Source organism: Muntiacus reevesi, chromosome 3 (assembly GCF_963930625.1).
Source record: "Muntiacus reevesi chromosome 3, mMunRee1.1, whole genome shotgun sequence".
NCBI classification, from domain to species: Eukaryota; Metazoa; Chordata; class Mammalia; order Artiodactyla; family Cervidae; genus Muntiacus; species Muntiacus reevesi.
This window is the reverse complement of record NC_089251.1, coordinates 155,213,177-155,240,713: the sequence shown is the minus strand read 5'-3', so window position 1 is coordinate 155,240,713 and position 27,537 is coordinate 155,213,177. Positions and strand designations below refer to the sequence as shown.

The 27,537-nt window shown below is 37.7% G+C and overlaps 1 protein-coding gene across 3 annotated transcripts in view; it reads left to right on the top strand.

Annotated features, from left to right (window-relative positions):
* The window catches only part of MYO1B (myosin IB), a 193,063-nt gene that overhangs the window by 141,393 nt on the left and 24,133 nt on the right, over positions 1–27,537 (top strand). For all 3 annotated transcript variants that reach the window (XM_065930935.1, XM_065930933.1, XM_065930934.1), the window contains 9 exons: positions 1,957–2,043; positions 2,786–2,851; positions 12,707–12,811; positions 14,805–14,867; positions 18,139–18,339; positions 19,706–19,932; positions 22,599–22,799; positions 24,646–24,739; positions 25,649–25,798. In XM_065930935.1, the coding sequence (XP_065787007.1) occupies positions 1,957–2,043; positions 2,786–2,851; positions 12,707–12,811; positions 14,805–14,867; positions 18,139–18,339; positions 19,706–19,932; positions 22,599–22,799; positions 24,646–24,739; positions 25,649–25,798 (1,194 nt within the window). The remainder of the gene's footprint in view (positions 1–1,956; positions 2,044–2,785; positions 2,852–12,706; positions 12,812–14,804; positions 14,868–18,138; positions 18,340–19,705; positions 19,933–22,598; positions 22,800–24,645; positions 24,740–25,648; positions 25,799–27,537) is intronic.

Genomic DNA, 27,537 nt, shown 5'->3' with positions numbered 1-27,537 from the left:
ACACCTGCAGACTGTGTGCCCAGCACTATTCTAGGCACTTAAATTATCTATTAAGAAAAAAAAAAAAAAACAGAACAAAACCTAGAAGAAAGGGTATTGGAGAAAGATCGTTCTTCTAAATTAAACATTCTGTCTTTGTGTCAGCATTTTATTTTTTTTTATTTTATTTTTTATTTTCCATACAATGCATTTATTTACACTTGAAAGATAATTTTACTGGGGACACAATTCCAGGATAACAGTTATTTTTCTCTCAGCACTTCTGCCAGTCTAATAGTCTTTCCTTCCTAACTGATCTTTCTTTTCATTTGGGCTGATTTAATCCTCTTACCTAACGACTCTGCAGTTCTGCTAGAATTTGCTTAGGCATGAATTTCTAATTATTCTACTTGGAATATAATATGATTTACATATATATAGATTTAAGTGTTTCAGTGGCTTTGAAAACTTCTCAACCTGTATCTTCTAGTATTGCCTGTCCTCTAACTACCCTAATCTCTTTCTTGGACTGTGATTAGGTGTGTTAGATCTTCTCAGTCTGTACTTCATATCATTCAAAACTTGCTGTCATATTTTGACTCTATCTATGGTGCTACATTTTTGTTAAGAAAGTGCTAAGTTTTATATATATTTTCTTCTGTGGAATTATTCTCCCTGCTCCCCAGCCCCCACCCCATGTACAGTATTGAACAGTCAGGCTTTATTTTTCTACCAACGTCTAGGTGGATTTTCTAACCCTTATTGGAGTAACTGCCTGAGACTTAGGGAGACAGGTTTGGGATTAGCGTGGAAGTATCAGATAAAGGGAAAAGATACTCTCTTCCCAGCTCTAGTATGTTACCATGGAGTGAGTTTGTTGTTGAAGTTGTCACACTTCATTTTAAAGAAGAATTGTAGAGAAAGAATTTTCACACAATCTAGTATGTTGTGTTCTTTATAAAATAAAAATATAATGATTTACTTTAACTGTAATGCCCAACTTTCTATTTATAAACAGTGAAGTACACACATATGTCTAGTCTTAAAAACAGCAACAGAACCTCTTCTTTCCTTTCCTGGGGCCAGTTTCTTCTTGGGCTGCTGCTGCCCATCTCCAGGCCTGACCCCAGAGCAATGATATCTGATGTATCACTAGTACCTACTCCTGCATACATACCCTTGGCACGTTTGTTTAGGGTCTGTTAGGTCTCCCGACCAAACGCAACTTTCTCCAGCCTTTGTATTCAAAATCAAGGTCAGAGAGACATCGATGTCTTCTACCTGTTCTTTGTTAAGTAGCTGTGAACAGCTTTCAAACAGATAAGCAAATGAAAGTGCTTTATTTTTATTATACAAAGTATTATCCAACAACATGTTGTTATACTGCTTATTATGGAAATTCTTTTAAATGCTCAAAAGACTGATTGATGAAAAATAATTACAGATCTCATCAATCAAAACCATTTTCATTGTATTTGCTTTGAATTTCCTACATCTAGTAGTTTAAAAAATAGTTGTTATTATAATGACTGTATACTTTTTATTATCACAAGCCATAATAGGAATTTTTCATTTCATTATCTGATGTTTATAACAATCATTCTGTGATGATTGTGTAACTTCCCTTCTGCCAGGCACTTATTTGTTTATTTTACTATCCTTCTGTTGTTGGACATCTAAATTGCCTGTGATTTTTCTCTGTTCTATAACACTGAGATGAATATCCTTGTGGAGAAAGCCTTTGCAGTGTTTAAAATTAATTTCCTGGGATGCAAAAAAGTATAATAACCGGGTATAAGCAATTTGCCCAGTTTTCTTAATGGCTTGACTTTTCATCCAGAGTACAGTAAAAATCCTCTGAAAAGAAATTTGAAATAAAAGAGTTTTCAATATCTTTTAAAAATATCTTCATTATTTTATTGAAATTAAGCATTGTGGTAACTGTGGGTATTGAGTTTTTCTTTTTCTTTTTAATAGGCTTATTATGCTCGTGATGCTCTGGCTAAAAACCTCTACAGCAGATTGTTTTCATGGCTGGTAAATCGAATCAATGAAAGCATTAAGGTACTGAATCTCTATAAATAGATAAATAATTGTAATAAATGGTATTCAGAGTATAAACATTAAGGATATTTTAATTTTATAATCAGGTAATCGGTTAGCACTTACCAAGATTGTTCCTTGAAAAGCTTTTCCCTTGTTTAGGATTGAAATTTGTCAGCAGTTCTGTTTTGTTTTGCATGCATGTTATAAGATATCTCACCAGTGAATAGTCTAATGGTATTTGCAGAGTTGCTACAAAAGAGAGCATCCTAGGTCTAGGTTGTGACTCATCTGGTGCCTAGTTATGTACACTTGGCTGAAGAGGTCACTGGATCAGTCTAGCTATAATATGTTCTTCAAGAAAATGAGAGTATTGGACTAGATGGTTTTGAAAGACCTTGTGATCTCTTTTTTTATAATTAAGCATCTAATATAGCATCTGATAAAGAAAGCATAATGATTCCTTCTTTAAGTCATCTATTATTAAAATTTTGGGAAGATTCCATACAAATGGAATTTTTATATAAATATAAAAAAAAGAAATTAGGAGAGACTTTAAATACTAAATTTGTTTAGAGTTTTCAAATAAACACTTTTCAAATATAAACTGGCTTTCTTCTTTCATGTGTTTAAAAAAACCTAAATTATATTCTTCTAGGCCTGAGACGCAATTAACTTGTAATCTATGTCTATAGTCCTTGCTATGCTTTTAGTGTTATATGTAATGCTTAAATTAACCCTTCAATTTGAAACTATTTTTAAGGCACAAACAAAAGTGAGAAAGAAAGTCATGGGTGTTTTGGACATTTATGGCTTCGAAATTTTTGAGGTGAGCTGCTTTTTATTATTATTATTACTGTTATTATTATCTTTATTTTGTGAAACAGTTGGAGATTAAATCATGTGTCCTATAGACAACATTTAATATAATTAATATGAGTCTTTAATCTACAAATAACTTTTGTAAAGATGTCACAGTTTGTGTGTGTGTGTGTTAAGAGCTGAGATCCAGCATTTTGGAGACTGTGCTGTTTAAAAAAACTTTCTTCCATTAGTACTTGACTTTTGAAATTGCAAATTCAAAATTCTTACTGTGAAATTCTTAACAAAGTATATAGACGTTATGTCTGTAGTTATTAATGTTTGTTCACTTGTAGGTTGCTTGAAAATCAGATAGGATGGTGCTGTAAAAAAAAAAAAGCCAGAAATAGGAGAGCCAGAGGCTGGCTGTGGCCTGGCCAGAGCTGGTTACTTCATCTGCGTAGGACTCAGGCAGAGTGTCTGCATTACGTGCTTTGTTGGGTCTTATCCAGGTCTCATCCAACTGTAATCTTATGAGTTCTGCACAGGTTGAAAGAAATTTTCAGCTAAAAGTTCATAATGAAATTGTTTAAGAGACTCCATATTCATTGCAAGTTAAATATTTAAACATGATAGACTTATATTGGACTTTCATATTTACCCCCTTGCTAACTTCGGCATTTAGAAGCTGTTTTAAAGACCTGTTAGGCATCCTTAAAGGACTCTCACTTAAAGTGAGACCTACAGGAGTCTTACTTTTAGCACTGATATTTTAGTTTGGCTCAAGAAAAAGAATGAGTAGATCAGGCTCCTCCTTTCTTAACTCTCCCCACCAGTAATTTGTGAATTCCTTTAAACAGCGAGGCCCTACCCAGAGTGACCACTCAAAGAATTTACATGTTCCAAGTATCAGTGTCACAGAGTCACAAATAAGACATCAGCTCACTTCCTGCAGCTCAGCCAGGCCTTTCTAGTCAATGCCTTTTTCTTACAACATTTACTTTGGCGATTATGCCTTCTGCTTGCTTTATTATGTTCCATATTTAACAGCTAGAGGGAAATAATCATTGAGGACTGCCTATATGCAAGAACTGTAGTGTTGTGTACGTTGTCTGATTTAATTGCCACAGTAGTCTCATGGAGTGGCTGCTATTATTTCTCCTTTTATAGAAGAAGCAGCAGCAGCAGGGCTTTGAAGGTCAAGTAACTATCCCAAGGTTACATGGCTACTATATGTCAGACTCAGGACCTAAATCTTAGGCCTCTTTGATTTTTAAAAAGGCCTTTTACTGGGTTTTTCTTTACTTTTCTCCCCAAACTCACATGGTTCCCAGTATCTGGAGACAAAGAAAAAACCCAAATGCTTTAAGTCTCTGAAATGCTCCCTATTTCTGCATCTTTGTCATCATTCTAAGCTCCTTGGGCATTGTGGGGCGCCTTCCCAGGATTCATCTGTGGGCTGGTAGAAGAGTGCACAGGATCTTTGTGCTTCCTGCTGCCCTCGAAGACTGCCCTTCAGCATAGTATCTGCTTATATTGGTGTGCCTTTAGCAGACTCTAAGAAGGAGAGCTCCCGGCCCCTTGGTAAGAGGAAGAATTTGGGATTTGTGCATGAGGAGGATTGCCTGAGTAGACTCAGAAGTCATGCTGCTAAAATTAGCTTCTTTCCAGCAAGACCTCAGGTCACTGTCACTTGATGGGCACTAAATGCCAAGTCATTCTTTGCCATTGGCAGGGAAAGAGGTTTCTTACCCAGCACATTGCTTATCTTCATTTAGATGGTTTCATGTGCAGGGCAAAAGTGGAGATCTCACTAGAAGGTTTAAAAAAAAAAATCTATTCATTGATATTTCTCAAGTCAAATTAATTTTATTTTTGATTTGGCAGAAAAAATTCATTGATCCATGTTAATGGGCGAGCATTTAGTGTCCTGTCACAGTACATGGAATCTTTTTTTAAATAGGATAGTGGAGTCATGATAGAACATTGGGTTGGCTTCATCTTCCAGTAAGCTCTAATTAGCCGTGGGAAAAGAGACCTGCCATGCCCTGCCCCCCTGAGTTAAACCTCATGAGCAGTTTGACCATGTGTAAGTGAGGGAGTCATATCCCCAGGGATTATTCAGTACCTCCAATGCTGGTGGTAAGCAAGGCAAAGGTGCTCCTTGCCTTCATGGAGCTTATGGTCTTGGTTCTAAGATGGAGAGTCTGTTGCTGGCTGAGGACACATCCTGACTCTGGTAGGAAGCTCTAGCCAGGAAATTAGATCTCTCTTTAAAGTGTTTATTGTAGACCTAATTCGGCTTCCCTGGTGGCACAGTGGTAAAGAATCTGCCTATCAATGCAGGACACAGGGTCGATCCCTGGGTTGAGAAGATCCTCTGTAAAAGGAAATGGCAACCCACTCCAGTAGTCTTGCCTGGAAAATTACGTGGACAGAGGAACCTGGTGGGCTACAATCCATGTGGTTACAAGGAGTCTGACACAATTTAGTGACTAACCCAACGAACAACAAACAAGCAGACCTGATCATAACAGAATTTAGATGTTCCAAGTGGAAACTTCCTGTAACTTAGCACTGAGTGCAATACCCTTTAGCAATCCAGGAATATTTTTCATTTATGGTTAATTCAGGTTTTTCTACAAGCCTACCTTTCCAAACATGCTTTCCTTCTGCAAGTTTTATCACCATTTTTCTCAACGTTGTTATAGTTATGGACTTTCTGAAAATTCCTGCATTATGTTTCTAAATGGTCTTCCTTTCTTCAGAAGAAAGTTCTGAAGTTCTCATGGCTAATTAGAGCTTACTGGAAGATGAAGCCAACCCAATGTTCTATCATGACTCCAGTTCAGTAGTTCTCTAACTTAGCTACACGTTGGACTCACCTGGGGAACTTTGGACAATCCAGCTGTCTGGGCTGCACCCAAACCAGTAGATCAGAACTTCTGGGCCTGGGGTCCAAGCAGCAGTGCTTCAGGTTCCCAGGTCATTCCAATGTGCCATCAAGGTTGCTCTTATAAACAGGAATCTTCAGTGTGAACTGTAAATTCCAAGCATATATGGTGTCCTTGCCATTTGACCTCTGCACTAGATGCCTTCCCTCACCCACAATTCATCTTAACCTAAACCTAATCTGTGTGTATATAATGTTCCTAAAACTAAACCGGTTATACTTTTACTCTTTTTAAACAGAACAGATCCAACCAGTTGTATGCCTACAGCAAATCTTATGATGGCCATAAAATCTTTAGAAGTTAATTTTCCTTTTCCATGCCGTAAATTAGTAAATGGGGTTCCCCCCATTTCTTGAGAGAATTAACATTTGTTTTTCATTATAGTTAATTGTTCTTTCCATTTTCCTGTCTAAACCTTCTCAGTTAATCTTTCAAGCATCTTGATTTTTAATAATCTGTTTATGAATTATTTCTTTTATAAACAAACTTATTTGGGGCAAAGGCAAAGGAGGGATTTGGTTGGGCTCTTTGAAGATATGTTTACCTGCCTTTTGATTCAGAATTAGAAAGTTGTTTTTTTTTCTTTTAATGTATTTACACAAACACCCCAGATCCTATTGTACATTTTCCTGGATTCTCAGCAAAATTGGAACATGTGAAAATGTCAGAGCTCATCAGGTTGAAAACTAGGAACCCAGATAATTGAGGACGTAAATGTACGACAAGCTCATGTGCAACAGCTCAGAATATGACCTAAGAGGAGATATTCAGAATCCACATCAGTGCAAAAATGAAAATTTCAGTGATATTGTTCACTCAAGTGAAAATAAACTCATAGAATATAGAGAAAATTCTTTCTGTTTTCTTCAGTGAAAAATGGCTGCAGGACTTAAGATGCTGCCTTTTAGAAAGCCCTGGGCATCACTTTAAAAATTGTACAGGACTAGAAGGAATTTTTTTAAATGTTTCTAATTCTGTGTCTTGACCCTACTAACAGTTCCCATGAGAATGTTTTTCAGCTGGGCTGGTGGAAACCTTTCATTTACTTTGGTCTGTCTCTAAACGGAAGAGGGAAACTGATGCATTAAACCATGGGATGATGACACATGCATTTGACTGCAAAACATTCCGGTCTCAACTGGGTGAATGGCTCTGCCCTGCTGGCCATATGTGATCTGATGTCAGTTTGGAAAACCTATTAGTGGGACATTGATACCAAAAATAAGGTGAAATGAATTAAAGTTCATTGAGGAGAAAAATCTAGCTATACATCCTGGTAGAACGTATTCAGGTTTGCAAAAGAAGAGAATTATAATCCAGACACTCCAAACCTTCACAATTAAGCTTGAATATTCTTATAACTGTAAACATGCTCTTAGATTTCTGAGAAATATTTATAGCATCTCCATAAAGTAGCAAATGCTATTCTTTAAAAAAAGTGAAACTGAATTCAAAGCAATGTTGGGCAATCTAAATTGATTGAACTTTTTTCTAAGTACTTATCTAATAGAGTGGACAGGTGGTTTACTGGGGAACTCTTGTTAGTGTCCTATACACCAAAGCAGGACAGCAGTGACTGAATATTTTACCTCTCATATGGCTGAGCTAGTTTTGCACAGGCCAAATGCTGTTATTTGCAATCAGGCATTCTTACTCATCTTGCTCTCAGAACTTCATTGAAAGTGGCCATATGTAGTAAGGCTGTGATAGGCGAGGTGCCATGATTGTTTCAAATTAAAGAATCTAATTGATATTTGGGGAAATGTCAGTGTGAGACCAACTGGTTAAGTTCATCTAATGATTATAGGATTTGTTTTCTAAAATATTTTTTAAAAGAAGATTGATTCTAGTTACAGGGAACATCTTTTGTTCCAGCTTTTTATATTTAATTTCATCCTTTATATGCTGGAGAACTTATAGTTGAAGAGGAAGGAGATGATTGAAAGTAGATTTTAGAATGAAAATGATAAGAATTAATATTGTTCATAACATGTATATGCTTGTTTGTCAGTGTTGTTGCTATAACTTTTTAAGTCACAGCTTATTTAAAAAGTATTTAAGAGAACTAGAATGCTGTTTTTCTAATATTGACTATATTTGAGTAGGTACTGGAAAGAAAAATGTTACATATTTAAAGGGAAGTTTTCTATAGCTTCAGTCAGTCAGTTTTGTGAGTGTCTTTTGAAAAGGAGAATCTTTAATGTTAAATGTTTCTCTCTTACTCTGAGGATTGTTTTTTCTTTTTTGTTTTTTTTTTACAAAGTTTACTTTCTGGGGGGGAAGAAAAGTGGCTCTTGATCTGGAGCCCACTTCTTGACATTGTGATTTTTAAAAATGGATTGTTAAAATGCATTGTATTTTTCTGTAGGAAGAGCATTATAAATGGGGACTGCCCAAGGGTTTTCCACTGAGTAAACCTTTGTTAAGACCAACAGCACACTTTAAAGCAATAATATAGCCCAATTCCTAAAACATTGTTGTTACAAAGCTTTAGAACTTTTAGATAAATGTACTTTTCATTTGTTATGCAAAAGACCCCTTTGTATGTAAAAAATGGAACCCCCACCCAACCTGTTACATCCAAACTTTGACCTCAGATGAAAGTGTTGAGCTATGGGAAATATCAATTAAATATGTAATTAATAGTGCTTTTTGCTGAGGTAAGTTATGATCTTTGAGTTTGAACTTCCCCCGTTTCCTACATTATCTACATGCTAAGCTGCTTCAGTATCTGACTCTTTGCAACCCTATGAACTGTAGCCCCCCTAGGCTGCTTTGTGGGATTCTCCAGGCAAGAATACTGGAGCGGGTTGCCATGCCCTCCTCCAGCAAACCTTGCTGTCTCAGGGATCTAACCCACATCTCTTGTGTCTCCGGCATTGGCAGGCGGGTTAGTTCATCTGCAGACTCCTTCCCACCCACCATCCTAATGATGGAGTTGAAGGAGCTACCTCATTTATTTTACATCTTGCTTTCAGTGCTTATTATTTATAAAGAGTATAAGATTTAAATATCTGTCTTAAAGAGTATAAGACATCTGTAGCCTTCTTTATTGCTGAGAATATACAAATACGATAACAGGCCAATATTTTTGATTCATCTTTCAAAATCACTACAAGTGGAAAGCTTGTGGTTGACATGAGTATAAACTGGCTATGAATTTTGGGAGTACAAATTTTTGTGGGTTTTTTTTTTTTTTTTTTTGATGTTGAAAGTCTGGACTCAAACTCTAGAATTCTTAATAGAAGGCCTAGATTATAAAATGTTGGTGTATTTTATATCTGTAAATCCAATGAGTGCTTACTACCATCTACACTTTGTAAACAGTGTAGAATGGTATAGAACCCAGACACTTAGCTGTTTACTTGTGTTTTCTAGAGCAGTTCAACAAGAGTAAGGGTGGTTCTGAGCTTCATTTAAGGGGATTATCTAATGGAAAATTCAGTATGTTCTTGTGCCAAGAGTTTTAGTTTTATCCTTCAGTCTTTAGGGATGAATGTGCTTTAGACAATGGAGAAAAATTCCATGCGTGGAGCATGGATAGAAAACTGGAGGGAGAGGAGGTGAGTCATTCATGAGAACATGCTCCTGCCTACTTCCTCCTTTGAGACTTTGATTCACAGGAGTGTCGTGCACAAGAGAGAACCCGACTCAGGGATTGCTGGCCACCCGTAGTTCTGAACAAGCCAAAAACATCCAAATTCCAAGCTGCTTTGGCGCCTGTGTATTCATGTGATGGTTCCTTGACCCAGTTTAGCTTTTATAAAGGGGAGCAGGAGAACCTGGTGATATTTAATGCTTATATAAATGAAGAAATTGAGTATGTGCAAGTTGCACCTGTATGACCTAGTACCAGACTGTTCTTTAATTTTCTGCAAATTGTAAATTTTTGCAACTTACATGTAATGATTTGTGAAGTCTCATTTCCCCAAAATTTGGGACACTGTCAACAACGTAAACATTAATCACAGGAAATATGATTGCCTTCATTTTCAGCAATAATGAATCATTCTTTGACAGTTCGTGGCATGTTTGGGGTCTGTGAGGTAGGTTTGCAACAAATGCAAGGTGTTTTAGTAAGTAAGCTGGCTTCTGCCTTATTGACTGTGCTATTGATTTTGGGTTTTGCTCTGTATGCAGCAGGTTGAGGTCAGAGTCAAGTTTTTGTTCTTAGGCTGTTTCCAGAACACTCTCCTATCCCTCTTGTTTGTATTTGAAGGGGACACAGCACGTGCACCACAGGAATGGGAAAGAGGGGAGGGATGCCCTGGATCTCGATGAACCTCTTCACTCTTTTGGTGACTTGCCAACTTTGTCCACAAGTCTTTGAGTGAATATGTCAGACACATTTTATTTTTGCTGATAATTTAGCATTAGAAGTACTACATTCTGAAGCCTTAGGACTTCAAGCATATATTATTTCAGGCAAACGGCTTTTATCCTGAGTAGCTCTCGCCTAGCAGAACTCTAATTCAGATACCACATGCAGAGTAGGTATTGTGATCCTGTCTTTTGAGTTGATGGGACACATGTATTGATCTCAAGTTTTGTGCCAATCAGAAATATAGCCTGGATGATCAAATCTGTCATACGCACCAGTAAATAACTATCCATCAGAGTTTACTTTTAGAAGTCCATTGCACATTGAGAACTGACTGCATTTTGTGTGATCTGTCCCTTTGTGCCCCAGAATGCAGTAAGTATGGACTGTGTGCATTGCTGCTCTGTTGCATGCGCTTGTGTTAATAGCTTCTCCAACTGTGTGACGTTTTTGCAGTAAATGGCCATTGATTAACTGTGTGTGGATATGAAGTGTATTATAGAAGCACTTACCAAAAAGTTCATACAAGAGCTTTTAAAAATTGAGGAGAAATTTACTTTAGCTCAGATTGACGCCTTAGGTTGTACTGTGATTGTGAAGCTTTGCCTTGGTTCCTAATTCGCTTGTGTGTATTTATCTCATAGTCCTGTTCTGGAGGCATATCTCCAGCTGCTCACAGCCACGTACTGTGTCAAGGACACCAGTTGTTCTCCCCTCCCTTCTTCTCACTAGTTGCCATTTGAAAATTTAGCATAATTTTGTTTAAATAGCTTGATGGGTACAAACCTGTTAAATAACAGAAAGGGTTTACTCCGTGAATTAAAACAAAAACAAAGATCTGCTCCTATAAATCACTAAAATTTTAATTTTATGTACAAGTGTTAATTTGGGGTAGTAGCACTGTATACAGATGTATTTTACCAAACTAGGAAAGCCAGGCTTTCTCATAAATGGCCTTACACTGATTATAATAAGGCATCTATTGATATATCATACTGACATCAGCTGCTAGTCTGCTAGATTAATTAATTAATCTCTGAGAATTGGAGCGCTTGGTTTTTAAAACTTTACATGAAAATGAGTGCTGGGGAATGACCTTCATGTCCAGGACTATATTTATTGAATGTTCTGGTGATAATTGTGTGCCTTTTAAGTAAGAACCTTCAGGATTAAAAAAAAAAAATGCAACTTTTATCTTCAACATTTAACACTAAAAGATTAATCAGTGATAATATATTTTATGTGTTTATGGATTAGAGTTTAAAATTTCCCTGGATTAATTCGTTTACTAGTGATTAGAAATCCTTAGCCAACCTATAGGACAGTATGTGGTTAGGTTTTCCCTCCTAGGTATCATTTTACAATTTGCCCTGGTTAAACTAAATTTGATTTTGAAAGGTCAGCTTTCAGAAACCTGTGACTTTTGATTTCATCTGTATGGAGAGATTTGAAGGCAGCTGCTGAGTATTCGCAGAGGGCGGTGAGCTTCAGTTCTGCCGCTCTGGGTGGCCGCTCCTAGCCTCAAGGCCAGGACTGCCCACCCCGGTGGGAGAAGAGTCAGCGGTGCTGCCATCTCTCGCCCGCATTGCCACCATGTCCCCTCTGTGCAAAGAGGGGACACAGGTGAAAATCACGAGTTTTATCTGCCAGAGATGCTTCTTTCTGAATGGTGTGGTTCTTGGTGAAGTGTTTTCATCCAACAGACATGCATTTTGTGCCCTCTATATGAACAGCAATACATTAAGACCTGCAGATTGTTCAGAAATGGTGTAAGAATGGATCGTCCTAGGCGATAACTCTACTGTGACGAAGAAACTGCTGAGAATCATAAAAGTACTGCATGTGTGACCCTTCTGAGAGGAGATTGTTTCTAGCTAGGAGATGATTTTGATGTACCGATTCCCTTGAGTCTGTATTTTGGGAGCCCTCCATTCATTCATTCACTCATCCAGTACACAATGAGTGCTCGCTCAGGTGCAAGTTGCTGCAGGCATGGGCTTCCATTGGTGAGCAAGAGATGTATAGTCAACCCTTTTGAAATGTAAAATCCAGTGAGACTGATTAACATGAAACTAATCAAAAGGTGTGAATACACATGTACATGCTTATATACACATAACATGATTTTTCACAAGTGCTGGTATGTAAGAGTCAGAATGAGGCATGTGACCCTGGGCGGGGGAGTAAGAGCTCTAAGAGCTCTTTCAGAAAGAAAGAATTTCTTGAGCTCCAGAGTTTCACCTGAGAATGGAAGACTGAGAACTTGGGTGACCGAGGTGAAGAATCTCACTGTTTCTTTGCTGATCTTCTGGGGGAATGTATTTACTTTTCACTTTTACCATATGTGGGCTGCTTATTTGTCAACTAAAACTCTTCATTCTCTAAAAACTGCATAACTTGTGTATCCTTCATTCATTCACCTGACTCGTGAATCGTTTCTCACGTGCCTGCAGTGTGCCAGCCTCTGTCCGGGAGCTGTGTGCTGGGCCGCGGCTAGGTCCACAAGACAGTGTGTGACATTTCTCGTGGAGTGAGATGTTAGAGTTGCGTTGTCGTGGGAGTGCTGCTGGCATGCTTTATAAGGCTGTCTTCATTTTTCTCCATGTAGGACAACAGCTTTGAGCAGTTCATTATCAATTACTGTAATGAAAAGCTGCAACAAATCTTCATTGAGCTGACTCTTAAAGAAGAGCAAGAGGAGTATATACGGGAGGTAATGTTGAAAAAAGTTTTTAAGTATTCCTTTTTTAACTCATAATACAAATTCTGGTTTCAGAAGACTATTCAGACATGACCTTACAATCAGATGTATCGAGTACCTTTTTAAAGCTTGTTTGTTACGACATCTGAGCTGACTGGGAGCTTTTTTGCTGTGGGTGCGGGACAGTGCTCAGTGGACATCAGCTGATGGACTTGAGTCTCATGGGATCCCAGTGCAGTGAAATAAAATAGTACCCTGTTAAGAAACTAGTCTGAGATGATTGAACAGAAGAACAGTCATACATCTGTACAAGGTCCTAGAACTCAGCAATGAGAAGGAATAAACAGTTGATACACACAACAGCATGAAGGAGTCTCTGATGCATTTTGCTAAGTGAAAAATGCCAGATTCAAAGGCTACATATGTGTGAGCCTATTTGTGTGTAATTCTAGAGAAGTCAGAGCTGCCGAGGCACCAGTGATAGAGACATAATAGTCAGTAGTGGCCAGGGGATAGGTGTGTGACTGCAGAGGGGCAGCTTGGGGGAATTTTGGAGGCTGGTTGTGGTGGTGGTGGTTACCTGACGCCACGCATTTGCCCAAACTTGAGAGAACAGTACACCAAAAAAGTCTTGTATATAAATTTGAAAATATTTTAAGACTTTGTTCACTCTTTAAAAGCATTGATTTTCTAAAATTTTTAATAAAAAGCAGATATTAATGTTAGCGCTATGGATGTATTATCTCATTTAGATGTAGTTGGAAAATAATCAAGTAATATTCACAGAGTATATTCATCCTTAATTTTAAAACACATACTTGGTTTTCACCCTCTGAGTTTTTTGTAACAGCCAACATTTTTCTATGTATAAATGTATTTATTTTAGACAAAAGGAGAAATTTTATTGTATCTGTATTGCATTATATTTTGTTTCCCTTTCATTTATTGCTTTAATATTTTAGTAATATTACCTATTTTTCTTCATTTTTCTATAGTGTCATTTTAGGTCATTAAAGACACAGAATCCTCTTTTTATAACCTCTCAGTATAGATTTTTCTAATGTGAATATTATCCCCAGTGACTTAGTAAAATAACTCATCTACTGAAAAACTAAATCATAAATATTTATCTACCATTTGGAATTATTATCATGCTTTAGAAACATTTTATACTTGAATGACACCTTTTTTAACATAAACATCCTAAAAGCCAGATTCATTCTCTTCCTGTCTTCTCATCCTAAAGCGAATACCCAAACTTTGATCTGTAACTTAAAACAGTTTGTACAGATTGTCTAAACCAGTTCTAAGAGTATATAGGAAGATCCTTAGCTTGTAGTATGAGTTAACTCTCTTCCCCTTAGAGGAAAAATAAATGTTTACACTTATGGACAGAGTGTGAGCAGATGCAGAATGTTTACATTTGGCCTCCCAGCTTTGGCTTTGTAGCTAGTGTTAGAACCAGTGCCTAGGTTTTAATTTTTTCTTTCTGTTGAAAATACTTTTTTTAGCAGTGTTCTATTTTTACATTTGAAATAGTTAATGGCCCTAAACATGGGGTTGACTCTAAAATGAATTTCTTCCTTGTAATTATAAATTAAGAACAGAAAAATCTAGGCCTTAGATTCTTGGGTTCAAGTTCTGACTTATTTCCTTATAAACACTGTAAATATACACAAAGTAATATTGACCCGAGGGCCTGGTGAGTAAATGGCCCAGAGCCAGCAAAGTGCATGGGAAATTGCCACAGATGGAAGTCTGGAAGGGGAGGCCGTCTCAGCTCAGGTCAAGGGCATTTATTTCAATCGAATCGTGTCTGTGCTAGACTGCTGCATTACCAGAGTTTTGGGAACCAGAAGATGACATTTGCCACACTGACTTTTATAAAGGAAATTTTCAGAGAGGAAGTGGAAGACAGTAAGATGGGCAAAGTCTTGTATTATAGATAGTAGTGTTGTAGCATCATTATATGGGATTTGATTATGTTCTGTTTTTTCTTTTTCAGGACATCGAATGGACTCACATTGAGTACTTCAATAATGCTATCATTTGTGACCTAATAGAAAATGTGAGTATAAAGTACAGTTTTCTAACAAGTTCTTGGAAGTATAATTCACTAGTTATGAATGATCTGACTGCCTTCAATGTGAAACATTAGTATTTCCAGTATTTGAACATGTTAGAGAAATACAGAGTTCTGTGAAGACAGAACTTTATCACAAGCTTAAGAAATTACACACAGTTCTTAAAACACATACATAGACAGCTAGACATTTTGATACTTAGCTAGTATTCCCCCATGCTCGTCCTATTGCCGTATCACAGAGGCCGTTCTTGACACTCAGATGCTATGCCCTTAGGTATGCCATTCTATCTTATGTGCTGGGATCCCAGGTCCAATCCACAGCTCCTCGAAATAAGAGCCCTGATCATAGGAAACTCAATAAAAAAGATGTTTGCCAAATCAAAATATGCCGTTCTTAAAATTCTAGTGACCTCTTAACATACTATTCAGTGGTTGTTATCAAAAAGATAATTGTTGGTGAGGATGTGGTGAAATAATAATCCTTGTTTACTGATGGTGGGAATGTAAATTGATGCAACCGCTATAGAAAACACTGTAGAGAGAAGAAAAAAAGATAAGAAAACAGTATAGAGTTTCCTTGAGAAATTAAAAATAGCACTGTTATGTGACCCAGCAGCCTCACTTCTGGGTATATATATCCAAAAGAAACAGAATCGGGATCTCAAAGAAGTATCTTCACTCCCACATTTACTGCAGCTTTACTCACAACAGCCAAGATTCGGGAAACCACCGAAGGGTCTGTCCACAGATGAATGGGTAAAGAAGATGCGTGTACATATATACAGTGGAGTATTGTTCAGACTTGAGAAAGAAGGAAATCCTGCCATTTGTGACAATAAGGATGGACTTCAAGGGCATTATGTTAAGTGAAAGAAGTCGGAAAAAGACAAATACTGTATGATATCACTTGTATGTACAATCTAAGTTAAAAAAAAAAACACACTTAGAAACATAATAAAATGAATAGTGATTGCCATGGGCTAACATTTGGGGGAAATAGGGAGATGTAGGCCAAAGTATACAGACTTCTAGTTGTAAGATGAATGAATTCTGGGCTCTGATGTACAGCATGGTGATAGAGTTAACAACACTGTATTATGTATACTTGTGGTTAAGGAAGTAGGTCTTAAATGTTCTCACCACAAAGAAAGAAATGGTAATTATGTGATGTGATGGAGGTAACTAGCAATATGGTTGTGTATCAATGAGCATGTTGCACACCTTAAACTTTCACAGTATTATGTCAGTTATATCTCAGTAAAACTGCAAAAAAGTTTACAAAAACAACAACAAAACCCCATGCAGTTCAAGTTAAAGTAAAGGAAGATAAAGGCACCATCTCGGCAGCTGAATTACATGGGATCCCAGGGGTGGCTGATACGGATCACGACCTTGCTTTAGGGATGTGATGGACAGTGTGTGTGATTTCACAGGTGGCCAAGGGCCATGGAATTTTTCAGGTTACAAATTATGCCTGTGAAAGGCTTAAGGTGTGAAAAATTACTGCATCATTTTTAGTAACCTTTCCAAATCTAAGATTTTTGTGTTTGCATCATATTCTGTAGTTTATTATGAATGAATTGATTGCAGGAAGACATCATTTGTGTGTAAAAGCTTAGGATCCTGACCTTGATAACAAAGTAATTTGAAGCAATGCATAAACTTAGCTGTCATCACAAATAAGTGCTGTGTTTCAGCAATAGAATCACAGGCTCTAAATGTCAAACAAGTCGTTTGCTGTTCATCTTTAACAAGATGTTTTTGAATATTACATAGTTCGCCAATATCTTTTCCTTCAGTATTCACAATATTCTTGAAAGCTGCACCTTTGATTATTGAATTAAAAAAAATTCTGAGCCATTATTATTTTTCAATTAAAAAATAAGCCTTGCTTTGAAAAATTTGGACAGTTTTGGATTGTGAACACTAATATTCCACCTAAGCAATTTAAAACTGTAGTCTAAAATGTAGAAAATCAATCGATTTCCTGAAAAGTTTTTCTGGTAAGTTGTGACCGAAGTAATTTGCTGAGGGAATTTTAACTTTCAGAAGTTGTGACTAACACTTTTTTCTTCATCAATATAACATTGCACTTAATTATTTCCCTTTAAGAAAAGAGGAGGGGAAAAAAGGAACGTTGGTAATACAGCTAATATAGCTAAATTATCTCAGCCCGAAATCCCCTTGCATATGTGATTAAAGAAACTCATGTCTGCGTAGGAGCCTGGATACATAAAGGAAATGTTTCCTTTCAGCAACATCTAACAATAATGTTTATTCTGGGGATGTTATGAACTTGATTCCTCAGAGTCCACACTTCCCCAGATTTTGTGTGTGGAATGTTTAAGTGCTGGTCAGAGGATGTCACGGCCTTGTAAAGAGAAGAGGAGAGCCATGAGAAAGCGGAAGTGGGTGGAGCTGATGGTCAGTAGCTTGTTCTCCGTGGAATGGAGATGTGTGGGCAATCAAAGGAACAACAGCCTTTATTTAGCAAAGTAGAAGTTTTCTTATTTTTTATTCAGTTTAGTTGGGCTGACAGCTCTTGGGATAAATATGATCACAAGGTCTGAATACTCAGCAAACAAATTCTCAACTCATGTTTAACATCCATTTCGAAATTTAATATGGAAGGAGAATTTTATTCTAAACAGATGATTCTTGAAACATAGCTTGATTGCGTTGATCATTAAAAGCAGCATCCCAATCACATCACTTTTTTTTCCCAGAGAAAATAAACTGTTTTGAACACGTGAGCAATTTGGAAACATCTGAAACCAATTTCCTTCTCAAGCTACGAATCAAATAGTAGCCTTAGAAGACAGTGGTTTGTGATGTATGACCACATGTTATACAGATAGTAGTGTCACATTAGTTCCTGACTTTCAGATTTGTTTTTTGGTCTTTGCGGTATAAGTTGCCTTTTTCTAAACTACATAAGTTTCAGTCATCAGCCTGCTGAGGTGGCTGAGGTGACTCCTACGTCCTGTTCTGTGGGGGAGGCACCGTGGACCGGGGAAGAGGGGGGAACCTCATAAAGACACTCCTGCCCCCTCCCCCAGCACACCTGGACGCCCTGGAAGGGGTTGATTCCTGTGTTTTTCTTTTGTTATTTGTTTTGATTCTCTGCTTTTGTTGTAACAAAACAGAAATTTTTTTATGACTAAGATGATTGTGTTTAACAGCATAATTAGGAATAATTATGAAAACAATACAGTGAGGAAGGAAGGAAACCTTTTTATTTCCTTTCTCCTAGAACACAAACGGGATCCTGGCCATGCTGGATGAAGAGTGCCTTAGGCCGGGCACAGTCACGGATGAGACCTTCCTGGAAAAGCTGAACCAAGTCTGCGCCACCCACCAGCATTTTGAGAGCAGGATGAGCAAGTGCTCCCGGTTCCTCAATGACACGTCCCTTCCTCACAGCTGCTTCAGGATCCAGCACTATGCCGGCAAGGTGTGGGAGCCCGGGACCCCGGGGAGGTCACAGTTATCCCTGGAGGGCAGACACCTTGCCTCCGAGATGGCATTCTGACCAGCACCAGCTCTGCAAGATAAATGGAGCTGCTGAGGGGGCGTAGAATCCATGAATGTTCAGTGGGCATAGAATCTGGACCATACTGAGAAAAATCTTACTAGTACTGAGATCTGAAAGGAAAGCCAGTGGACCTAATCAAAGAGTTCAAGTATATATTAAAAAATAAATTTTATTATTTTCAGGCTCAGAGCTAGCCTATTAAAAAGATCTATTGACACACATAAAAGATTTACCAGTAAAAATTAGCAGTCACTAAAGACATACAGTAAGGTTTTAATTTTTTCAATCTTATTTATTTTTTTGATGTGGACCATTTTTAAAGTCTTTATTGAATTTGTTATAGTACTGCTTCTGCTTTATGTTTTGAGTTTTTGGCTGCAAGGCATATGGGATCTTAGCTCCCTAATCAGGGAACTAACCGACAACCCAGCATTGGAAGGCAGAGTCTTAACCACTAGACTGCCAGGGAAGTCCCTACAGTAATTATTTAAATAAGCTTGCAGACATCAAAGGAGAAACAAAATCTGATTTTGTATTTAGTAAATATGAAGTTGTTTAGTTGCTAAGTCATGGTCTGACTCTTTTGTGACCACGTGGATTGTAGCCCACCAGCCTCCTCTGTCCATGGAATTTTCCAGGCAAGAATACTGGAGTGGGTTGCCATTTCCTTCTCCAGGAGATCTTCCTGACCCAGGAATCGAACTAGAGTCTCCTACATTGGCAGGCAGATTCTTTACCACTGAGCCACCAGGGAATCCCAAATATGAAGTATATAGTATCTAAATTACCTTTAATCTCAAAATGTTGGAACTTGGTACTTCATTTTTTATTCACTCGCCCATGTTATTAAAAAATACTTCTCTGGTCAATTTCCCTGCTGGTATAAGATATCTATAAAAATATCAATGTTATCTCTGTTTTCCCCTGTCTGCTTTTAAACACACTCGAATTGGCGCATGTAAGCTAAAAATACAAGTAAAACCTCAAAAATATGATTAAATACCAAAAAAAAACCCTAAAATCCTTTGAAAATGTTATGATAACATTTTTGAAGTTTATTCTTGCAAATCCTGAAGGGTAATATAATTTATTTTGAACTCCTCTGTGATTTAGACAGATGGAATTTAAACTTGGAGGCTGATTTGGTATTCGAGTGTGACTAACGTGTGGAGGGTTTTCTGATGGAGAAGGAGGCTGCAGGATAGCTGGTCTCAGGATATTTTAGCAGCTGTTTGATGCTCTGGTGTGCGCGTATCGGCTACTGAGTCCCGTGTGCTGCTCCCAGGTGCTGTACCAAGTGGAAGGATTTGTGGACAAGAACAATGATCTTCTCTATCGGGACCTGTCCCAAGCCATGTGGAAGGCCGGACACGCCCTCATCAAATCTTTGTTTCCTGAAGGAAACCCTGCCAAGATCAACCTGAAAAGGCCTCCTACAGCCGGCTCACAGTTCAAAGCATCCGTAGCCACTCTGATGAAAAATCTACAGACCAAGAATCCAAACTACATTAGGTATTTCTGGCACATAAAATTCTTTGGCCATTCAGCTATGAAGGCATTCACAAGGAAGATCATTTTCCTGTTTGCTTAAATCTGAGTGTAGCCCAAGAAGAGGGGTAACTAAAGTACTTACAGGTCAAATCATATTGTGTTTTGGGTGAGCTTGAAAAATACTCCAGTGCCCCCCAAAATATGGAATTTTTAAAAGGAAAAAAAAAGTGTGGCGGGGATGGGAATAGATACTTAATTGGGTTGTTGGCATACAGGAGTTCTCAACTTTCTGTTTTTTGTTTTTGTTTTTTTTTAAGACAGGAAACAAAATATAAATTTATTTCTGATAAGGTTTTGCATAAACTCTTCTGTTGGATTCATTTTGGATTCTTGCAATATTGACTTGGACCATTGACACCTGAATTGCAGGTCTTGTGTGAGGAAGCATGTGCCTCATGTAATGGTTTCTGAAACAATCGGAATTTTTTCAAAACAAGACAAGAACCCCTTTTAAAAAATCTGGTTTCTTTTTTTGCTTCTAAGTCATCATAGATTTCAACATTCAGTAAAGGCTGACTAGTTTTAGAGTTTGCGATGTGTGTATTTGATGAACTAGGTAATAGAGGGCGTCTGTCTAACAGGTCAGGTTTCATGTGGCACATGCATGCCCACACATACTTTGTCCTGTTGTCTTTGAAAATTCAGTTATGAGGAAGTTAGCATGAAGAATATTTTCATGTTTGACTTGTTGTCCTAATATTTGTGTTCATAGCAAATGTAAATAGCATCCCCTGGTTTGGTTGCAAACAGGTTAGAACATATATTAGGTAAGGATCCTAGTTTCAAAAAAATGAACCAAGAACTTTATGCGATCAGTCTTTTGTTATTCTCATTTGAGTCAACTTTTTTTTAAACCTTATGATTTTATTAATTGAGGTATAATTTGTTTAGAGTGATATGTACAGATCTAGGTGAATGGCTCCATTGTTTTTTCACCACTGAATACACTTCGGTAATCACTACTCAGATCAAGACATGGAATGTTCCATCACCCCCAGAAAATTCCTTTTTTCTCCTTCTCTTTCAATGGTTTTAATGGGTCTCTAAGAATTTTTAATTAATAAACTCCAACGTGGTGAATATATAATTTTAAATGTATATATATATCTTTATTTTTAAACTCAGTTTCAGATTCATTTTAAGGTCTATTTTCCCAAATAGGTATCTTGTTCTGGCACCGTACATTGAAAAGAAAAAAAACCAAACCTCTATTTTTCGCTCATTTGCCCTGATGCCTTTGTTGACAATCAGTTGAATATATGTGTAGACATCTAGATCTAAACTCACTAGTTTGTTCCATTGATCTGTTCTTAAGCCAAAAAATAGGCATTATTTTTATAAATGTAAAAAGGAGAATCATAGAAAACACCAGGGTCAAACTAAGTAAGATTTAGTTGTCCATATATTATATATGCATGTGGATTTTATTTGACAGTTATGGTGAGGCAGATAAAACTGTAAATGTTTAACAGTATATTAATTAGGATATAGAGATTGCTCCAGCAAGATCCAGAAATAATAGGGACCTAAACAAGATTAACACTTATTTCTTATGTAACTTCTAAGTGTACGGACTCCAAGGCTAATAGAGCAATGTTTTCTGTGTCGAGGCTCTGCCATTTCCAGGATATATCCTCTTATGTATATAGTCAGAGATAGCTCTCTACCATGTCAACATGCCGACCAGCAGTTAGCAGAAGAGCAAAGGGAGAACCAAGTTCCTTTTAACGATACATCAGAAGTAGCAAACATCATTTCTGCTCTGGCTAGAATTTTGGTCACATGGCCACACTTACCTACAAAGGAATCTGGAAAATCTAGTCTTTCCCTGGGCAGCAAAGTGCTCCATTTAAAAGGAGGGAGATATGGAGAAGGGAATGGCAACCCACTCCAGTATTCTTGCCTGGAAAAGTCCATGGACAGAGGAGTCTGGCGGGCTGAAGTCCATGGGATTACATGACTGAGCATGTGTGCACAAGTGTGGAGGGAAATGGGTTGGTAGCAATAAAGTGGTAGAACTATTAAAAAAAAAAAAAAGGAGGAAGATAATAGGGATTTAATGAGATAGCAATGTTTTTAACTGTTTCATTGAGGTATGTAATACACATATACGCAATCTAATATATGAAGCTTAACTGTGCAGGTTGTTGAATTTTTACGTGTTTATATGACCATGTAGCCCCATCCTGACCAAGATATAAAATATTTCCATCAACCCAGAAGTTTCCCTCATGCCCCTTCCCTGTCCGTCTTCACCCCTTCCTCTCCCCAGATGTAACACACTGCCAAGTTCTTACTAGGAATAGTTTCTCTAGAGCTTAATATAAATGGAATCATAGAATATGTACTCTTATACATCAGACTTCTTTCATTCAACAGAATGTGAGTGGTATTTATCCATGTTATTGTGCGTAAAAGTTTCTTCTTTTTTATCGCTGAGTCTGCAGTGTATTTATCTTAATGATTTTTAAAATGATCTGAAATAATTTCAAAGGAAATGATGAGGTTTCCAAGAATAATAAGTAATATGTCACTGTGAAATAATTATATGTGATACTTTGTAAAACATGGACAGATCAGTCTGTAAGGGACAGAGTTTAAAACCTAAAATTTGTGTAATCTTTCAGGTGTATCAAACCGAATGATAAAAAAGCGGCACACATCTTCAACGAGGGCCTAGTTTGTCATCAGGTCAGGTATCTGGGTCTTTTGGAGAATGTCCGCGTGAGAAGGGCAGGCTATGCCTTCAGGCAGGCCTATGAACCTTGCCTAGAAAGATACAAAATGCTGTGTAAACAAACATGGCCTCACTGGAAAGGACCAGCAAGGTAAGACATTCATTAATCACATTTAATGATGAAATTTTAAAACATACAAATACTGTGGTGTTTTCTTCATGTGCTGTTCAGGCAAAACAGAATCCTATGAAGAGTTGGATGTAATTTCTGTTTTGGACCATCTTCTGTCAGGATACCATTTTGTGCCAATTTTTGTTAATTAAAGAGCGCTTGGTCTTCAAGGTTAAAACAAGGCTTATCAAATCTACCTTTGGAATTTGTATGTCAATAGAACTAAAATATGCTGTGGCGAGTTAGCAGGAGGGAAATTTGTGATTGATAAGTGTATTTGTGTAGAATCATAGCAGGGTAGCGTTAGAGGCATCTTATATCACTGCTCTCAGCTTTTCTTTTCTTTTCTTTTTTCCTGGAGAGTTAACCCCAGAGAGTGTGAGTAGGGAGTGGGGGTCCCATTCTTTGCCCAAGTCTGTACCAAGTAAGAAATAGATATAGGAGCAGTTATATCTGTTCCTTTGTGTCCTCCCTTGTGGCTCAGCTGGTAACGAATCTGCCTGCAATGTGGGAGACCTGGGTTTGATCCCTGGGTTGGGAAGATCCCCTGGAGAAGGGAAAGGCTACCCACTAGAGTATTCTGACCTGGAGAATTCCATGGACTGTATAGCCCATGGGGTCGCAGAGAGTCAGACATGACTGAGCGACTTTCACTTCACTTTATATCTATTCTGTGTTCTGTATCTGTTCTGTTCACAGTGTCAGTGTTATTGCAAGTAAAAATGGATTGGAGAATATGGCAGAACTCAGGGCCATGTGTCTTTTCAGCTCATCCGCCCTTCATTGCACTCACCCATCCAGGCCCAGCAGAGCACTGGACCACTGCAGACCCAAGCAGAGAGAACTTGTGTGCTTGTGGGGGGGCTGCTGCAGGAGAGAATCCAGGCCCTGTCTGTGCCGGGGCCTTCTGCTCTCCCCAGAGTCAGGAGTTACTCTTCTGCAGCCCACAGAAGCTTTCCCAGCTACTAAGCAGGGCCAGCGTGCTGTTGATGGGGATTTTCTTTCACTGTACTGGCTGTGCCTCCACATTGTCAGTGCACCTGACCTTTCACAGGAGCATCAGTAGAATTACATACTCACCTCGTATTGCAAGAAGATAAACTCCAGACTTACGGTGTGGTCTCTGATGCAAAGTTCAATGCCCAAGTAATTAGGGTCTGAGTGCTATGTCATTTCCCACTGCTAATTTCCAGGGTATTATGGTCATTGTCTACCATGATACACAGAACAGGTATTCACTCCCTGTCTGGTATCCAGTCCACAAGTTGGTGGGACAGAGTTTCGGGCTAAAGACTGACTTTAAATCCAGGGTCTAGGATGGAGAGGTTAGAGCCAGGTCCAGGCCCTTGCTTCTATCCTATAAGGCTTGTGTTCTTTTGAATTCCATTGCCTGGTGCTTAGCACTCTTGGTCCCTGCCTACAATCTGAGTAGTAGGAGCAGTGCTTAAAAATGTTTACAGGGACTAAGAGGATTCAAAATAGATGTGAATTTCTTGCATATTCTTCTGGCCCTGGTTGATCCATTGTTATGAGTATATTTGATCGCTTCTGCAAATGAAATCAAGAAATTGGTTTTAATACCATATTTTCTTAGAATATGTAGTTTGAACCCAAAATGCTTTTTTAGCATTTACCCCTGGATTTGGTTAAATTTGTGGAATTCAATCTGGGAATTCTTTGATGAAAGGATGCTTACTGAAAAAACAGTTATACTTGGAAATGAAACTTTTTTTTTAATATTGCTGAGAACCTGATATCATGGTTTAAGATAAGATAACCTATTTTTGTAACTCAGAAAATGTATTGCTCTCATTTATTTTTATAGAGCTGGTGTGGAAGTTTTGTTTAATGAATTGGAGATTCCTGTGGAAGAATACTCCTTTGGTAGATCAAAGATATTCATTAGAAACCCAAGAACAGTATGTAATTTTGCTTTTGTGTTATAATTATGTAAGCAAGTTCTTAAAGGATGTTTAACTTTATAATGTTACCCAAGATGCTACCAAGAATGTCACATTTTTGTTTTTCTACAAATGTCCAAGTAGATGGCTTAATAAGGGGTAGTGGAAGAGCACATGTATTTTTATGAAACATCAAAATTTTTGAGCTGGTAGATGGTGTAATATTTAAAAAATATAAAGAAACTGATATTACAGTAAGACCTCCCTTGTTCATAAAAATTGGAGGTTAATTCAGTCTGTATGTGTAATGTCTGAATTATACAGTAATTTTAGGAAAGACAACTCTACCATTTAGAGGTACACGAAGGCACCCAAATTAAAAAAATTTTTTAAGCTAAGGATGCTTTAAACTCTACTTATTAAAGAATTCCAATTGAGCCTTTTTATAACTGAAGAGACTAGCGTGAAATATAATGAGCATAGCGGTTTTTTGGAAATATGGTGAAATACGAAAGTGTTTAAATCACTTGAGAGAAACCTCGGTAGTCGTTTGAAAGCACCTCCTTCTGTTAACAGCTTCATCCTCATTGATAGTGTGAAGGCACATCGAGAGCTCAGCTCAGCTCAGTTATGTGATTTGTCATAAACACTTTGTAAAACACTGAGAAAACACTTTGTAAAACATTTGTAAAGCACTGTAAAACACTTTGTAAAACGTTTGTAAAACACTGTACCCTAAATTGTGCATCTTGCATGAATTCATCCAAATAGTTTTCTTCTGGACTACAATCCATATTATCTATAGTTAAGTTTTTTCTCTACTCAGTGTGGTTCATTCCAACATCATAATATTTTATTTCTTGAGAATGACATTTGTGTATGCCATGGGTTTTTGGTGGCTTTTTGATAAATCCGTTATTTTATTAGTTATTCAAATTAGAAGACCTGAGGAAGCAACGGCTTGAGGACCTGGCCACTCTCATTCAGAAGATTTATCGGGGGTGGAAATGTCGCACACATTTCCTGCTGATGAGAAAAAGTCAAATTGTGATTGCTGCCTGGTTCAGGCGATATGCGGTAAGAGGTGTAATCATGGTACTTTTTTGTGAATGTTTGTTCCATTCTTAACTATGAAGGTACCTTTTAAATACTTAATCTTCCCAGTGACCTGGTAAAATGGGTCCTCTTCTGGGCCCCTTTTTAAAGATGAGAAAACTAAGTAACAGCTACTAAATGGCCTAGATGGGCTTTGAGTCCAGAACAAGTCAGAGCCTGAGTTGAGTCCATCCCACTGTTTTCCACTGATGGAGATACATGTAGTGGAGGTCTGCATCTTGAATTTGGTTTTCAGATTGGAAGAGATAATGTTATTTAACCATTTGAGTAGAGTAGGGTCAGTTTTCCCAAATAATTGGCTGTCCTCCATTTATTGTAGGAGCTCTGAAAATGGTTTTAATTCCAGAAAGCTAGTGCCACATTTTAGTAGAATTCTGAGTTTGGGTAAAGGTTTGGATTTCCTTTAGTCCTCAGATATCAGGCCCTTTGGGAAAAGATTCAAAAATAAAGTATGTTTATTTAATTGATCTGGAATTTCTTTGGGGAATTTTCTTTCTCACTCAATTATAGGTGTTTCATTGGCGGCATAACAGGTTTGAGGGAAACCTGACGATTTGCCTCTAGGCTAGGTTGAACTTGGCATTGTGTTCTCACAAGATGAATTTTCATGATAAGAGCGCTGCTGCCAAGTGTATTTTCATTCTCTGCTTTTTCACTAGAGAGTGGGTTGGAGAGTGAATTAAAATTGCAATCAAATCTCCTTAAGTGTGTTCTTCTTTTTCAGCTGTAGAGTAGTTTTACTTTATAGGAGTATATAATTAGAACGTAACTTATGCTGGCCTATTCTCATGTGATACATTTTAGTGTAAATTTCTGAGTTTTAGAAATCAATGTTACTTAAATGAGTAAAGAGAAATTATATTTAAAAGAACATCTTCAAAGTTGCTTCCTTGAGTTAGAAGAGTGTAACCAGCAGTACAAGTGGTTAGTGTCTGGCCCCAGCCAGCCACATTCGTGATGAGTTTACTCACATGTATTCTGCAAAGGCCCAGCGGGCTCTTGTCGCCAGCCTGGCCGCACACACTAGTGGTCCTTTGCCCTTTGGCAGTTTTATAACATTCTGTTTTCTGTTTGCCTTAGAGTGGGAGGACTAACAAATAACCAATCCTCAAGGAACCCATTTTTATTATTTCTTATTTTGAGATCATTAAGAAAAAAAAACAAAAGTTTTGAAGCATCCTGAATTCATCTGTCTTCAATTCTACAAATAGTTTTGAAACTCCTCCTCTGCTAGACTCTGAGGGGATAGCAACGTGAACCAAACAGCCTCATACAGTTTATGTCTAGTGAGTGACAGTGTGCATTTAAGCCAATAAATAATCAGAACAATAGCAGATTGTAGTAAGTGCTAGGAAAGGAAATAGAGAACTGAGATCTAGAATAATAGTGAGACAGACATTACTTTAGATGGGGTGGTCAAGGAAGACCTTCCGGAAGGGGCCATTTCATCAGAAGGATGAGAAGAAACAGGAAGGAAACCGATAATACCAACATAAAGCTTTGGTATCTCCAGATTTTAAAAAAGTCCTCATATGTATTATTAATTTTTGATGCTGAGAGTTAGAATGAAAACAAGTAATAGCCCAAGCTTTAGACTGCTCTGTTAGTTATGTTTCAGAATTTTAACTATGGGCAAAACTCAGAAACTTTGTGGGTTTGTTTCCAGACTGTTCCAATAAAGCTAGTCACACAAATCTTTT